Below are 16862 nucleotides of genomic sequence, written 5' to 3' on the forward strand. Positions count from 1 at the left end.
CTGGAGAAAAATGTAGAACAAAATTCTAATTCAAAAAGAAAGACCAGACTTGCTGGCCTGACAGAGGCTGGAGAAACCCTGAGAGTATGGCCCCTGTACATGCTATCAGCTCAGTAATGAAGTCACTCCTGAGGTTCACCATTCAGTCAAAGATTGGACAGAACCATAAAACAAAATAAGAGCAAAGGGGCACACCAGCCCAGAGGCAAGGACTAGAAGGCAAGAGGGGACAGGAAAGCTGGTAATACAGAACTTAAGTTTGAGGAGGGAGAGTGTTGACATGTCATGGGGTAGTTAACCAATGTCATAAAACAATATGTGTATTCACTGTTTAATGAGAAGCTAGTGTGTTCTGTAAACCTTCATCTAAAGTACAATAAAAAAAAGTTAAAAAGAAAAAAGTGTAGAATAGTAAGACAACCAAAGGATTCTCTTTACTCCTGTTTTCTACCGCTATTATAAAGTTGTAAAATACAGTGACAGAAAATTGGACATAATAGGTTAACTTTGAAGAAATAATGTACGATAATGTAAAGAGGCAGCATCTGACAATGGCAACAAAGGAGATGAAACCACCAGAATAACCTTAAAGTCTGGATTATTCACTGCATTGTGTGTTTCTAGACACTCCAGAACCTTCCAAGAAAAGAATATAAAAATCAGTGGGTCTGATTTCGATTACAGAATATACAGTCTAGTGTAGCTGTGACAAGATAAATGGAAGATACAGTAATGGTAACATACCCATTTGCCTTTATTAAGTGTCCATGCCATATATATACATATGTTGTTGTTGTTAGGTGCTGTAGAGTCAGTTCCGACCCTATAGGACAGAATAGAACGGCCCCATAGGGTTTCCAAGGAGCAGCTGGTGGATTTGAACTGCTCAGCTTTTGGTTAGCAGCTGAACTCTTAACCACTATGCCACCAGGGCTCCTATATATCTCTATATATCTCTATCTATCATAGTTGCTTGGCAAAGCTCCAGTTTCATCTACAGTGGATGCTACACAAAGAATTGCTATTTATAGGTGTTTCACCTCTTTCTCCAGTTCCTTTCAACTCACTCTTTCAAAACATTTGGCCCAAATTAAATGTCAAAGTGATAAAAGAAATATTTTAAATAAATGTAATGCTGAAAAGTAAAGTGAGAAAATATCACTAGAAATTGTAAGTGACAAGGCTGTTGAAGTCAATACGGAGGAGAATTTTTAAACTTGAAGATATTCAATGTGTTCCAAAGACATAGATGGCCAAAATACATTTTAAAAACTTCTTTTGACTTAAGAGAAAATGCATGCCAATATTTTAAAGATAGCAGAATACTTACATCTTTAGCAACATTTTACCACCCAGTAATTTGCCTAGGGCTGCCTTCATATCCCTATTCCTCAGGCTATATATGACAGGATTCAGGCTGGGAGGTAACACAGAGTATAACACAGACATGAAAAGATTCAGTGATGATGCAGGTTTATAGTTGGTGCCTAAATATGTAACAACGCCTGAAAAGAGGAACAAGGCCATCACAGTGAGGTGGGGCATGCAGGTGGAGACAATTTTGAACCTGCCTTGAGCAGATGGAATCCTTAAGACAGCTGAGAAAATGTGAACATAAGAGGCAATCATGAAAAGGAAGCATAAAAAGGCAAAGGAAAAGCTGGCAATTATAAATGCACATTCTAGAATTTGCTCCCCAGGACAAGCAAGTGTAAGCAGTGATGGAATGTCACAGAAGAACTGGTGCACTATGTTGGGCCCACAGAAATTGACAGAGAATGTACCTGTTACATGGATGGATCCATAGACAAATCCGCTGAGCCATGACACAGTCACCATCTGCACACAGGAGCCTCTATTCATAATGGTCTCATAGCGTAAAGGATGGCAGATGGCAGCATAGCGGTCGTAGGACATGACTACAAGGAGGGCATACTCTGTGCTCCCAAAAAAAAGAAAAAGAAAAATTTGTGAGGCACATCCTAGGAAGGAGATAGAATGACTCTTAGTCAGAGAGTTCATGATGGACTTGGGGACTGTGACAGAGATGAAGCCAATATCAATCAAGGACAAATTCTTCAGGAAGAAAAACATAGGGGCATGGAGATGCAGATCAATGGTGGTGAGGGCGACAATGAGGAGGTTCCCTGTCAATGCCGTCAGGTAAATGAGGAAGAAGAGGGCTGCATACAGTCTCTGTAGCATCCAGTCATCAGGGAATCCCATGAGCAAAAATTCCATTATGATGGTTATGTTGGCTAGTTTCTCAGGCATGCTGATTCTTGCCTGTGGAAATAAAGATAACACTGATAACTAGTTCACTCAGATATGAACTCAGTAGCCTGAATCTTCTGGTTATATTAACAAGCAAAGGGTGGAGCAAACACCTTTAACATGGCTTGATTCTGTTTGGAGTGAAGCTTATCAGAAAAGTCTCAGGAAAATAGCATACAGTACAGCTCCACTTTCTTAATGGTAATGGAAGCAGTTAATGCACTGGGCTGCTACCCTAAAGGCTGGTGGTTTGAGTACATCGAAATCTGTCTCAGAAGAGACCCAATAATTTACTTGCAATAAATTAGCCATTGAAAAGCCTATGGAGAATAGTTCTACCCTGACACGGATGGGGTTGCCATGAATATGAATGGATTCGAGTGCAACTGTATTTTTTTTCTTGTGATATTAGAGAGAACAAACTGAAATATGATTGGCATTCAAGGCAGTTAAGAAAAAGGCAGAGGATGCAACAAAGTGCATCTGTCCAGGAAGCAAGAAAAAGTTACATTGCCTCCCATGCCTTAGGAGATTACTATGCAGGTGTAGGGGTTTGAGCCTTGGTGGAGCAGTGGTTAAGTGCTCTGCTACTAAATGAAAGCTTCATCCGAAAGTTTGGTGGTTCTAACCCACCAGCTGTTCCACGGGAGAAAGATGTGGTAGTCTGCTTCCCTTGGAAACTCTGTGAGGCAGACCTACTCTGTCTTACACGGCTGCTATGAGTCAGAATTGACTAGATGGCAACGGGTTTGGTTTTAAGGTTATGGGTGTTAGGATATATTCTACATTTAAAGCTATTAACACAGACTTTCTCTTTTCTACTGACTGCTTCCAGGAGTCATTTGATAAACACTGCTCTTGACCTTGGTGAAAATGAAATAAAATATACCCACTGCCATCGAGTCGATTCCACCTCATAGTGACCCTATAGGACAGAGTAGAACTGCCCCATAGAGTTTCCGAGGAGTGCCTGGCAGATTCAAACTGCCACCCTCTTGGTTAGCAACTGAGCTCTTAACCACTACGCCACCAGAGTTTCTGAAAATAAAATATAATAGAATAAAAAGAAAAGCATGGGTTTGTGAATGGTGGTTAAAAATAATACAAAGAAGGTCCTAGGTAGAACAGGGTAGAGGCCTACCTTAGTATCACAGTGGGATGGTGTCTTTTCTAAATCTTTTCTAGTTGACGTCAAATAGAAGAGTTTTTAGTAAAGTTTAGGATGTCCCCACTGTCACTTCTTACCTATTTACTAGAGAGTAGAGAGTAACTGCTGCTGTGATGGAAGGTCTCCTCTCTCCTTGTAAACTACAGCCATGACAGTGGTCTTGCCTGAGACAGTACAACAGCTTTTTCAACATCCACTATTTCCTCATTCTCACATTTACAAATGTATCTTTTTTTTTTTTTTTTAATTTTCTCCCTTGCCCCTCCAGCTTTCATTTAAACAAAACTCCTGGAAACTAATTGGGTAGTAATAGTCTTATCAATTAGCACAGGTTTCTTCTATGGATACAGATGACAATGTTAAAATTTCCTCTTCCTGAAGACATCAGAAGAAAAGAGTCACATAAATTTATCAAAATATAACAAATTTATCAATATTCACAGAGATTTCTCTTCCCTTTGGTTAGAACTGGCAGTCAGGCATGAAGTGGAAAGACCCCAACAGGCACAGTAGGAGTAGGATGGGGCATATTTCCCTCTTCCATCCCTCCATGAAAGTGTTCTTATACATGTGGAAGCAAAGGGCCATGCTGTGTCTGCCCTCAGTGGACACCTTCATTCTGGAACGGCGGGGTATTCCACGACGAAGGCTGCTTAATTATCTCACCAGTCCTGTGTGCCTTCTGAGTTTCATATGAGGTCACCACGGTATAATTGGGGTGAGATTTATGCTCCGAGGTCCATGAACACCAGGATTAGGACCACACAGAAGGGTAATTCAAATGCCCCTAGGGGTTTTCTGTGATGAGAATATGCAAGGACTGTCTGAATACGTTCATTTTGTTTCTTTCTGTTCATTAATGTGTTACAACACTAACTTTTTAGTAGAAAATAGGATAGTTGAATCCAAGTATAGAAATTTATATTCAGGAATACTTATTAGGTCCAAATATTGTTTTGTTTTATTGTTGCTTAGCTTTGCTTTTTTTTTTTTTTTTTTTTGGTCATTTTAACACTAGTATCTATGAAAATATTACTTGTGTAAAATAAGCAATGTAGGAAAAAATTAATGTGAAACGTGCCTGGAGAGGCTCATTCACAAATTTCTTCCCAGGAAGAACTAGAGTTGCACATTTGGGAATGTTTCCTTCAAAAATCTTCCTATTACTTGCCATACATATTTATAAAAATACATCTTTTGACATTCATCATGTGTGGTTCAGAGATTCAGTTTTCACACACAGCAATATTCTTCATGGCTTTGTGTTTTTATCTATTTTTTGCTATGGTTGGGTGCCCTCAAGTTGATTCTGATTCAGCGACCCTATGCAACAGAGTAAAACTGTACCAATAGGGTTGTCTTTGTTGTAATCCTTACCGAAGCAGATGGCAGAGTCTCTCTTCTGCAGAGTGGCTGGGTGGATTTGAACCACCAAATTTTTGGTTAGCAGCCTAGCACTTAACCGTTATGCCAGCAGTTCTCCTTATTATTCCATGGCATTGGTATTCAGTATTTGAAAATCCTGTCTTCTCTTTGCAAGCAAACTTTTGATTAACGTAGTTATAATTACATTCTCTGTGCACATGTTTATTTGGTTGTTTAGGTATTTCTTGCAGTTTAATTGATATAGCACACTTGGATAATTTATTGATAACTGATGGATTGTATATGTTTATTCTTCCAAAAACATTTGCAAAGGTATACTCCTACCGAGCCTTTAAGTGTTTTCAATTAACTCATACCTATCACAACAAAACATTTTAATGTACATTTGGTATTTTTGAAACTCACTACTAAAAATGAAATCACGTAATTATTCCAAATAGCATCCTCCAACTATAACAGGATTTAGGATATTATTTTTGGCTAACAGCATTTATAAATTATATATGTGAGTGTGTGTGTATATGCACACACATATATATTTCATTTTTTATTGTTGTTGAGAGTATACACAGCAAACCATACACCAATTCAACAATTTCTACATATACAATTCAGTGGTGTTGATGTCATTCTTCAATTTGTGTAATTATCTTACTCTCCTTCTCTGAATTTTTCTTCTCTCAACAACATGAATTCACTGCCCCGTAAGCTTCCTATCTGATGGTTCGAGTTTTTGTAGTCAATTTCATCCCATATAGACAGTACTTCAAAAGAGCATGATGTTCAAAGCAAACAGTTTTTACTAAATAAGCTAACCTATTGTTCAGTTTAAATAAAACTTCAGAGGATACATTGGTTGACGATTTAAAGATTATCTCAGGGAAACAGTTTCAGGATTTCATCCATGCTCAATGCCCCTAGAAAATCTGGTTGCATGAGAATTTGGATTTCTGTTCTGCATTTCCCCCCTTTTGGTAAGAACTCTTCCACAGAATCCTGGATCAAAATGTTCAGTAATGTGAGCCAGGTACCATCCAATTCTTCTGGTCTCATAGCAAAGAAAGCATTTGTTCATGGAAGTAATTAGGCACACATTCCATTTCCTCCTCCTATTCCTGGCTCTCCCTCTTTTTCTGCTGCTCCAGGTGAATAGACCAATTGTAACTTGGCTGGCCACTTGCAAGCTTTTGAGACCCTGGCATTTGTCTTTTTGTTGAATTGTATAAATATAAATATATATATATGTACGCATATTTATATGTACACACATACCATATATAGATCTAGTTCTGCATCTGCACCTAGGTATATAGGCAGATAGATATAGAGATACAGTAAAACCTACCAAAGCAAGAACCTGTGTAAGGCAGAAATATGTCAGAGAAGGAAAACTCAAATATTTTCCACTAAAACAAGCAATAGAAAAGTAGGAAGACTACACCCCATCAAAGTTGGAAAACTTGCAAGACCCGGGAAAATAAGGAAGTTCCATTGAGTTCCAGCTCTCATGGGTTTCACTGTACATTCAAATCAGACCAGTTGCCATTGATGTGATCCTGATTCCTGGCGACCCATGTGTGTCAGAGCAGAACTATGCTCCTTAGGGTTTTCAACGGCTGACTTTTCAAAAGAAGATCACCAGGCCTTTCTTTCTTGGCACCTCTGGATGGACTTCCAATTAGTAACCAAGTCCGTAAGCATTTGCACCACCCAGGGACTATACATATATATATATACACACATGTCCATATATACACATAGAAGACCCTCCATGAGGTAGATTGACACAGTGGCTGCAACAATGAGCTTAAGCATAACAATGATTGTAAGGATGGTGCAGGACTGGGCAGTGTTTCGTTCTGTTGTGCACAGGGTCGCTAGGAGTCAGAACCAACTCGACAGCACCTAACATATATACACATGTGTATTGCTATGAGTTGGAATCAACTCGACAGCACTGGGTTTGGGTTTTATATATACAAAACATATAGACACGTCTATATATACATGTCTGGCGCCGTAGTTAAGAGCTATGACTTCTAACCAAAAAAAGGTCAGCAGTCCCAACTCACCAGTTGCTCCCTTGAAACCCTGTGGGGCAGATCTATTCTGTTATATAGGGTCCCTATGTGTTGGAATCAACTTGTCGGCAACGGGTTTGGTTTGGTTTTATATATACACAGAGGAGTCCTGGTGGCACTGTGGTTAAGCACTTGGCTGCTAACCAAAAGGTCAGCAGTTAGAACCTACCAGCTGTTCTGTGTGAGGAAGATGTGGCAGTCTGCTTCTGTAATGATTTACAGCGTTGGATACCCTATGGGGAAGTTCTACTCTGTACTATAGCGTTGCTATGAGTCGTAATTGACTGGATGACAATGGGTTTGTTTTATATATATATAAAACTAGACAAATAGACACATGTTTATATGTGTACATGTCTGTGCACATATGTGCAAGGAGCCCTGGTTGTGCAATGGTTAAACACTTGGCTGCTACTTGACAGGTTAGAGTTTTGGACCCACCGGGAGAAAGACCTGGTGACCTGCTTCTGTAAACATTACAGCCATGAAAACCCTATGGAGCAGTTCTTTTCTGTTTCACGGAGTCACTGTGAGTCAGAATCAACTCAGCGGCACCTAACAACAACAACACATATACATGCATACATGCATATACCGTATACTCAGTCAATGTTTAGAATATTTTATCTAGATTTGGTATATATTTGTGATTTGATTTTTGTGTACACACATGTTAAAAGAGAAAAAAAATATCGTCATGACATTCAGTGCGGAAAAGGCAATGAAAAAGTCCAACACCTTTTAATAATACAATGTCAACAAAACAACAATAACCAACTTTTCTACAAATGATTGAATGTATTAAGGTGATGGAACATAATAGCTATACCAAAAGGGCAGTGGCAGGTAAATTGAGCAGCATTAGGCTCCAGCTTCTGCCTGATGGACATTTTCCCCTTTTCTTCTTTATCCCAGATCCTCAGTAAACAGCAGTGATCTTTCTCCTGAGTTTCTGAGTCTGTGGTCTTATTTCTGTCATATGCGTAACTTTGGGTGGCTGTGGAGCAAATGGCACCCGAGAACAGCAAACAGCAGCAGGGAGAAGGGGGCTCCGGGATGTGAACTGAGAGCACATATGGAGAGGCCCTCACTCTCTTTATTTTCATGCATTCCTCCTCCCCTCACCACCACTGCTCATTTTGTCTGTTCCATCCCTTGACTGTCTGTGTTCTCATATGTGCTACTACTTTTACTGTTTGATTATATATTTTTGTGATAATAAAAATAAAAGTAATAGAGAAAAAAACATATTTCTTCTAGACTCGAAGGAGCCCTGGTTGCAAAGTGCTAAGCACTTGGCTGCTAACCAAAAGGTCAACGGTTCGATCCCATCAGCCACTCTGTGGGAGAAAGATGTGGCAGATTGTTTCCATAAAACTTACAGCTTTGGAAACCCAATGGGGCAGTTCTATGCTGTGCTACAGGGTTGCTATGAGTCAGAATCAACTCAACGGCAATGGGTTTGGTTTTGGATCCTAGGCTCTATATCCTAAGATAGCTAAATGAACTGCTGGCCAGCAAGGTTAAAAATACATATATATATATTTGGACTATTTCTAAATTTCTACTAATTTGTGTGTGATGTAAATTAGATATGTCTTCATGAATTCTAAACGTTAGAGTTATGAGTAAGTCCTAAAAAAAGCCTGGAGGCAGATATTTAATCAATATGAAGAAAGCATTTTAGAAAGCTATATTTGATTCTTAAAATTAATTTACATTTTTATATATGAATGCATATCATATAGAAAAGTCACTGGGAAACTAAAAAGTGAAAATATTTCATCTGATATAATGTGATTATGTTTAATGCATAAATATTTCATGCAAAATTGTAAGAAAAAGAAAAACTAACTTTCAAAGAAAAAAATAGAAAAAGAACCTGAACATAAAATGTATAAATAAAACCATACAAATGAAATGTATAAATGAAAAATATTTAAGTTCAGTAATAATGTCATAACACATTGGCAATTTTCATGTATGAAAATAAAAAAATTTCAAAATTGGTGATTTTAAAGCTGGTTGAACAGCGTGAGACAGATACCTTCATACCCTGTCGGTAGTGTGCAAATTGATGTGAGACCCCTGAAACTATTGCCCTAAGATAGTCTTTAAACCTTAAACCAAAAATATCCCTTTAAGATCACAATAGAGGGTCCAGGACAGAGCTGGAGAAAAATGTAGCACAAAATTCTAGCTCAAAAAGAAAGACCAGACTTGCTGGCCTGACAGAGACTGGAGAAACCCTAAGAGTATGGCCCCTGGACACTCTTTTAGCTCAATTCAGCCAAAGATTGGACAGGCCCATAAAACCAAATGAGCCTAAAGAGCACACCAGCCCAGGAGCAAGGACCAGAAGGCGGGAGGGAACAGGAAAGCTGGTAATAGGCAACCTAAGGTTGAGAAGAGAGAATGTTGACATGTCATGGGGTTGGTAACCAATGTCATAAAATAATATGTGTACTAAAAAAAAAAAAAAAAATCTTCTTAAAATCAAATGATAGTTTAGTTTAACTAGTAAAGAAAACCTGCCTTGAACATTATGTCCTTTCAAGATCTATCTATATGTGATCAAATTGACAACACCAACTGGAAAGATTAGATAGGGACATTAGGAGGCAGTGAGTGTGTGTGTCTGTGGGAGGAACAACACAAAAAATGGTGGTGAGAATAGATGCGCAACTTGATGACTGTAATGAATATCACTGAGCTTTACATGTTGAAACTTGTTGGTGCATATTTTTACTGTGTATGTTCTCAACAACAAATAAAACAATAAAATCAACTATTAAAAAAGATATGGATATTTTCATAACAAAGGAACCATATTAGTAAATGTTATTGTTGTTTGTACAGATGGATCAGAATTTATTAGCCAATCCCATATTGATGAGCATCAAGTTGTTTTCAATATTGTGCTATAACATTTTTTTGAAATTGGCTTTATTAAGGTATAATTTGTATGTCATAAAATCCACCCATTTAAGTGTATAATTTGATGAGTTTTAGAAATATTCGTATACATTTAAAAAAAAGAAAATTGACATGAGGCTCTAGGAGTCACTTTTTCCACATGTAACAGTACATTTAAGTAAATAATTAACATCCTTTGATCTGGATGTTCTATTTTAGGTATCAGTTCTAAGTATAATCATACATATAAACAAATGTATACATTAATGAGTTAACTGAATACTTATATATAAAGGCAATTACCTACAATCTATATTTATAAGAATAGGTTAAGAGCTATAACAATTTAATATATCTTTAGAATACAATATATAAAGTGACTATATCCTCTATTTCAGAGAAGTATGTTGATATATAATGGTACATATACCGGTTAAAATGTAGGTTAACTTAATTACATGATTTTCTGTAGTTTGGGATTTTAGTTAATGTCATTTATATTACTATCCCAGAAGAACCCAGTGCCCTCGAGTCCATTCCAACTCATAGCGACCCTCTAGGACAGAGTAGAACTGCGCCATAGAATTTCTGAGGAGCGCCTGGCGGATTTGAACTGCCGATCCTTTGGTTAGCAGCCATAGCACTTAACCACTACGCCACCAGGGTTTCCTATATTACTATAAAACAATACAAATCTATAACAGTATGCTGAAGCATGTATTTGGGTGTATATATATATAGAAGACATATAATAATAAATAAAAGATTTGTTAATCAAATAATGATTCCTATGAATCAATGGCAATGTTTACAGGATATTTTCAGGAGCTAAAAAGTCACCTTAAAAACAGTATAAAATATATTTTAATTTTATTTATTACTTAATCTTTCAGTATATAGCTTAGATTCATTATGCTTCTTTATGATCTCCTCTACCCCTCAATATGATTACAATATGAGCAATTCTACACAAACAGAAATCTAAACTCACAGAAATCCTGCACTTGAAGGAAAAGTACAGGAGATGAAACTAGTCTAAACCTGTTTAGAACATCACACTAATTCTGGATTTACCCTGTAGCAAAACCCCGTATCTCTACACAAGAGAACTGACTACAGTGTGTATTAGCTCAGTCAAGTCTTTAATACAGGCTTTAGCTTTAATTTACAGTAATCGTATTTAACAATGGGCAGTGGTGGTTGAGTGGTAGAATTCCTCCCTTACATGCTGGAGACCTGGATTCAATTTCCAGGCATTACTCCTCAAGCACAGTCATCATCCACCTGTTAGGGGATGCTTCAGTGTTGCTAAAATGCTGAACAGTGTCAGAGAAGCAATCAGACTAAGACAGACCAGGAAGAAGGGCCTGGAAACCTACTTCAAAAATTCAAACAGCAAAAACCCTGTAAATTACATCAAACACCTATGTTCATCCAAAGACTTCACCAAAAGAGTAAAAAGATTAACTACAGACTGGGAAAAAGTTTTTAGCTATGACATTTATGATCAGCACCTGATCTCTAAAATCTACATGATACTGCAAAAACTCAACTGCAAAAAGACAAATAACCCAATTAAAAAAAGGGCAAAAGATATGAACAGACACTTCAATAAAGAAGACATTCAGGCAGCTAACAGATACATGAGGAGATGCTCACTATCATTAGCCATTAGAAAAATGCAAATCAAAACTACAATGAGATTCCATCTCAGTCCAACAAGGCTGGCATTAATCCAAAAAACACAAAACAATAAATGTTGGAGAGGCTGTGGAGAGACTGGAACGCTTTTACACTGCTGGTGGGAATGTAAAACGGTACAACCACTTTGGAAATTGATCTGGCACTTCCTTAAAAAGCTAGAAACAGAAGTAACATAAGATCCAGGAATCCCTCTCCTTGGAATATATCCTAGAGAAATAACAGCCTTTACACAAACAGATATATGCACACCCATGTTCATTGCAGCACTGTTTACAATAGCAAAAAGATGGAAGCAACCAAGGTGCCCATCATCGGATGAAAGCATAAATAAATTATGGTATTTTCACACAATGGAATACTACGCATTGATAAAGAACAGTGCTGAATCTGTGAAACATTACATTACATGGTGGAATCTGGAAGGCATTATGCTGAGTGAAATTAGTCAGTTGCAAAAGGACAAATATTGTATAAGAACACTATTGTAAGAACTCAAGAAAGAGTTTAAACAGAGAAGAAAATATTCTTTGACCTTTATGAGGGGGGGAGGGAGGGAGCCTGGGAGAGGGGTATTTACTAATTAGATAGTAGATAAGAACTACATTAGGTGATGGGAAAGACAACACACAATACAGGGGAGGTCAGCACAACTGGACTAAACCAAGAGCAAAGAAGTTTCCAGAATAAACTGAATGCTTCGAAGTCCAGTGCAGCAGGGGCGGGGGTTTGGGGACCATGGTTTCTGGGGACATCTAAGTCAATTGGCATAATAAAATCTGTTAAGAAAACATTCTGCATCCCACCTTGGAGAGAGGCATCTGGGGTCTTTAACGCTAGCAAGCGGCCATCTAAGATGCATCAATTGGTCTCAACCCACTTGGATCAAAGGAGAACGAAGAACACCAAGGACACAAGGTAATTATGAGCCCAAGAGACAGAAAGGGCCACATAAACCACAGACTACGTCAACTTGAGACCAGAAGAGTTAGATGGTGCCTGGCTACAACCGATGACTGCACTGACAGGAAACATAACAGAGAACCCCTGAGGGAGCAGGAGAGCAGTGGGATGCAGACTCCAAATTCTCATAAAAAGACCAGACTTAATGGCCTGACTGAGACTAGAAGGACCCCAGTGTCATGGCCCCCAGACCTTCTGTTGACCCAGGACAGGAACCATTCCCAAAGCCAACTCTTCAGACATGGATTGGACTGGACAATGGGTTGGAGAGGGATGCTGGTGAGGAGTGAGCTTCTTGGATCAGGTGGACACTTGAGACTACATTGGCATCTCCTCTCTGGAGGGTAGATGAGAGGGTAGAGGGGGTTAGAAGCTGGCGAAATGGATACAAAAAGAGTGGAGGGAGGAAGTGGGATGTCTTATTAGGGGGAGAGCAATTGGGAGTATGTAGCAAGGTGTATATAAGTTTTTGTGTGAGAGACTGACTTGATTTGTAAACTTTCACTTAAAGTACAATAAAAATTAAAAAAAAAAACTATAAATCACAATGGTTTAATCCATACCCACTTATGGAGATGACACAGGACCAGGCAGTGTTTCTTTACATTATGCATGGGTTTGACATCAGTCAGGGACTGAGTTAACAGCTGCTAACAACATGTTTTACTACAGGACACAAACAAATACACACACATACAAACATAGATTGAAAGAGAAATAGAGAAACAGAATTCTGTTTCACTCAGCATTTTATAAAACCATAATTTGGAAGAATGGGGAAGAGCAGATACCTGGAAGAAGAGCATTCCAACCAGAATGACTATCAACAGCAAAAAGTACCTGAAGCAGGAACAAAGAGGGCACTGGGACTTGAAGAGGGTGATGAGTGGGAAAATTCAGGACTATTACATAACTAAAGCATAGATGATGGAGAACTTTCTATAACAGTGGGAGGACTCCGGCTTGTCCTGAACGTGAGCTGAGGTGCAATTAATGTTGATCCTATGAATCAACTCAGCTGCTTCACTGAGGATAGTCAGAAGGCAGGTGAGGGAGGAAGCAGGTAGACCAGTTTGGGGGCTGTAGCCATGGTCTAAATGACAAATCATAGGAGTGTGACTCATGGTGGCATCAGCACAATTTGAAATAAATGGTAAACTGGAGAACAGAGAGGAAAGGATTTGCTGAGTTATTAGATGTGGTCGAGAGAGAAAAACAAATGAGTGAGAATCACACTTGGATTAATGGAAAGACAGAGTGAGGACTAGCTGACATACAGTGGAGAATGTTTAGTGGGAAGACCAGGAGTTACTAAAATAGTGAATTCTACTAAGTATAAAATTAGAATTTAATGATACAAAAGCATCATATGTACCTAAGAAAAGGAACATGGAATTTCAGTATCTGTGGTAAATTATTTCCTCTTGAGGGCTCTTTTAAAAAGTCATTAACATTAAAATACAGAGAAAAGGAAGGGGGGGAAAAAGGAAGGGAAGGTATTGTCATATGTGACTAAACCAAGTTCAGATCAATCCCGTCTACTGGAGCAGGTCACAATGTATGCAGCATTTGTACACACAGAAGTAGCAATGGTCATTTCCATGCCAAGGTGGCAACAAAGAAGGTAGAAGTATTTTTTAGGGACGTAGTCAGGTAATCTGAGTAGGAAGAAATGTAAAATGACACATAGGAGTAAAAGAGGAGACAAGAAAAATGAATCTATACTTAAAGTGGAGAAGAAAAAAAAGATAAAAGGAGAAGGGACAAACAAAGAGGTCAAAGAGAAAAAGAAAGACAATAAAGAGGTCAAAGAGAAAAAGAAAGACAATAAAGAGGTCAAAGAGAAAAGGAAAGACAATAAAGGACATAAAAAAGGAAGTAATAAAAGTAAGGATGGAGGAAGGAACAACAAAAGAAAGGAAAAATGAAAGAAGGAAGGAAAGGTAATGCACAAAATTTGTGGAAGGATCTGGAATTAGAGAAGAGCCATCAGGAGCCCAGGTGGCACAGTGGCTAGTTAAAATTCTCAGCTGGTGATTTGGACCTACCAGTCGCTCCCCAGGAGAAAGCTGTGGCAGTCTGTTTCTGTAAAGATTACAGACTTGGAAACCCAAGGGGGCAGCTCTACTCTGTTTTATAGAGTCACTATGAGTCAGAATCAACTCCATGGCAATGGGTTTGGCTTTTGGGTTTTTTTTTTTTTTTTTTTTGGATTGAATTAGGAAAAGGAGAACTGGAATCATAAATATGTGTACATAAGAGACTTGTACAAAATTACTTCAGGACTGTGATATTCTGTCTTTATTCACAATGACATAAATATTTCTGGTGAGATCCTATTCTGAAATTTGACTTTTTGTAAGAATGTTGTTATCACCATTTTTGGACATTCTTAATATCTGAGTGGCTGGCCAGCAACCACAGCAATTTGACCACTCTCTGATGATTCTACTGTGAAACCCATAATTAAACATTTAATTAGCATAAACAAATAGAACTCCTAAAGACAGGTTATAAGGAGTCCCACATCTTTATTTATTTATTTATTTATTTATTTATTTTTAATAATTTTTATTGAGCTTTAAGTGAAGGTTTACAAATCAAGTCAGTCTGTCACATATAAGCTTATATACACCTTACTCCATACTCCCACTTATTCTCCCCCTAATTAATCAGCCCTTCCAGTTTCTCCTTTCGTGACAATTTTGCCAGCTTCCAACCCTCTCTGCCCTCCCATCCCGCCTCCAGACAGGAGATGCCAACACAGTCTCAAGTGTCCACCTGATACAAGTAGCTCACTCTTCATCAGTATCTCTCTCCTACCCATTGTCCAGTCCCTTCCATGTCTGATGAGTTGTCTTCGGGAATGGTTCCTGTCCTGGGCCAACAGAAGGTTTGGGGACCATGAGCACCGGGATTCTTCTAGTCTCAGTCAGACCATTAAGTCTGGTCTTTTTATGAAAATTCGGGGTCTGCATCCCACTGATCTCCTGCTCCCTCAGGGGTTCTCTGTTGTGCTCCCTGTCAGGGCAGTCATTGGTTGTGGCTGGGCACCATTTAGTTCTTCTGGTCTCAGAATGATGTAAGTCTCTGGTTCATGTGGCCCTTTCTGTCTCTTGGGCTCATAGTTATCATGTGACCTTGGTGTTCTTCATTCTCCTTTGATCCAGGTGAGTTGAGACCAATTGATGCATCTTAGATGGCCGCTTGTTAGCATTTAAGACCCCAGATGCCACATTTCAAAGTGGGATGCAGAATGTAGAATTATTTTGCCAATTGACTTAGAAGTTCCCTTAAGCCATAGTCCCCAAACCCCCGCCCTTGCTCTGCTGACCTTTGAAGCATTCAGTTTATCCCAGAAACTTCTTTGCTTTTGGTCCAGTCCAGTTGAGCTGACCTTCCGTGTATTGAGTATTGTCCTTCCCTTCACCTAAAGTAGTTCTTATCTAATAACTAATCAGTAAATAACCCTCTCCCATCCTCACTCCCCACCCCTGTAACCACAAAAGAATGTGTTCTTCTCAGTTTATACTATTGTTCAAGATCTTATAATAGTGGTTTTATACAATATTTGTCCTTTTGCCTCTGACTAATTTCACTCAGCATAATGCCTTCCAGGTTCCTCCGTGTTATGAAATGTTTCACAGATTCGTCGCTGTTCTTTATCGATGCGTAGTATTCCATTGTGTGAATATACCACAATTTATTTAACCATTCATCTGTTGATGGACACCTTGGTTGCTTCCAGGTTTTTGCCATTGTAACAGAGCTGCAATAAATGTGGGTGTGCATATATCTGTTTGTGTGAAGGCTCTTGTTTCTCTAGGGTATATTCCGAGGAGTGGGATTTGTGGGTTGTATGGTAGTTCTATTTCTAACTGTTTAAGAAAACACCAGATAGATTTCCAAAGTGGTTGTACCATTTGACATTCCCACCAGCAGTGTATAAGAGTTCCAATCTCTCTGCAGTCTCTCCAACGTTTACTATCTTGTGTTTTTTGGATTAATGCCAGCCTTGTTGGAGTGAGATGGAATCTCATCGTAGTTTTAATTTGCATTTCTCTAATGGCTAATAATCGAGAGCATTTTCTCAGGTATCTGTTAGCTGCCTGAATGTCTTCTTTAGTGAAGTGTGTGTTCATATCCTTTGCCCACTTCTTGATTGGGTTGTTTATCTTTTTGTGGTTGAGTTTTGACAGAATCATGTAGATTTTAGAGATCAGGTGCTGGTCGGAGATGTCATAGCTGAAAATTCTTTCCCAGTCTGTAGGTGGTCTTTTTACTCTTTTGATGGAGTCTTTAGATGAGCATAGGTGTTTGATTTTTAGGAGCTCCCAGTTATCTGGTTTCCCTTCGTCATTTTTGGTAATGTT

At 38.6% G+C, this 16862-nt stretch overlaps 1 protein-coding gene across 1 annotated transcript; it reads right to left on the bottom strand.

Moving 5' to 3' along the window:
* Nucleotides 1-1326: 1326 nt before the first annotated feature.
* Nucleotides 1327-2274, bottom strand: LOC126060015 (olfactory receptor 14A16-like). The gene has a single exon (XM_049856089.1). It carries the CDS (start codon nucleotides 2272-2274, stop codon nucleotides 1327-1329), a length of 948 nt encoding a protein of 315 aa, XP_049712046.1.
* Nucleotides 2275-16862: the final 14588 nt, after the last annotated feature.

This window comes from Elephas maximus, chromosome 16 (assembly GCF_024166365.1).
Source record: "Elephas maximus indicus isolate mEleMax1 chromosome 16, mEleMax1 primary haplotype, whole genome shotgun sequence".
Lineage (NCBI taxonomy): Eukaryota > Metazoa > Chordata > Mammalia > Proboscidea > Elephantidae > Elephas > Elephas maximus.

What these genes read in the sequence shown, in the direction of transcription:
- LOC126060015 (XM_049856089.1), bottom strand. Translation starts at nt 2,274, where the DNA reads ATGCCTGAGAAACTAGCCAACATAACCATCATAATGGAATTTTTGCTC.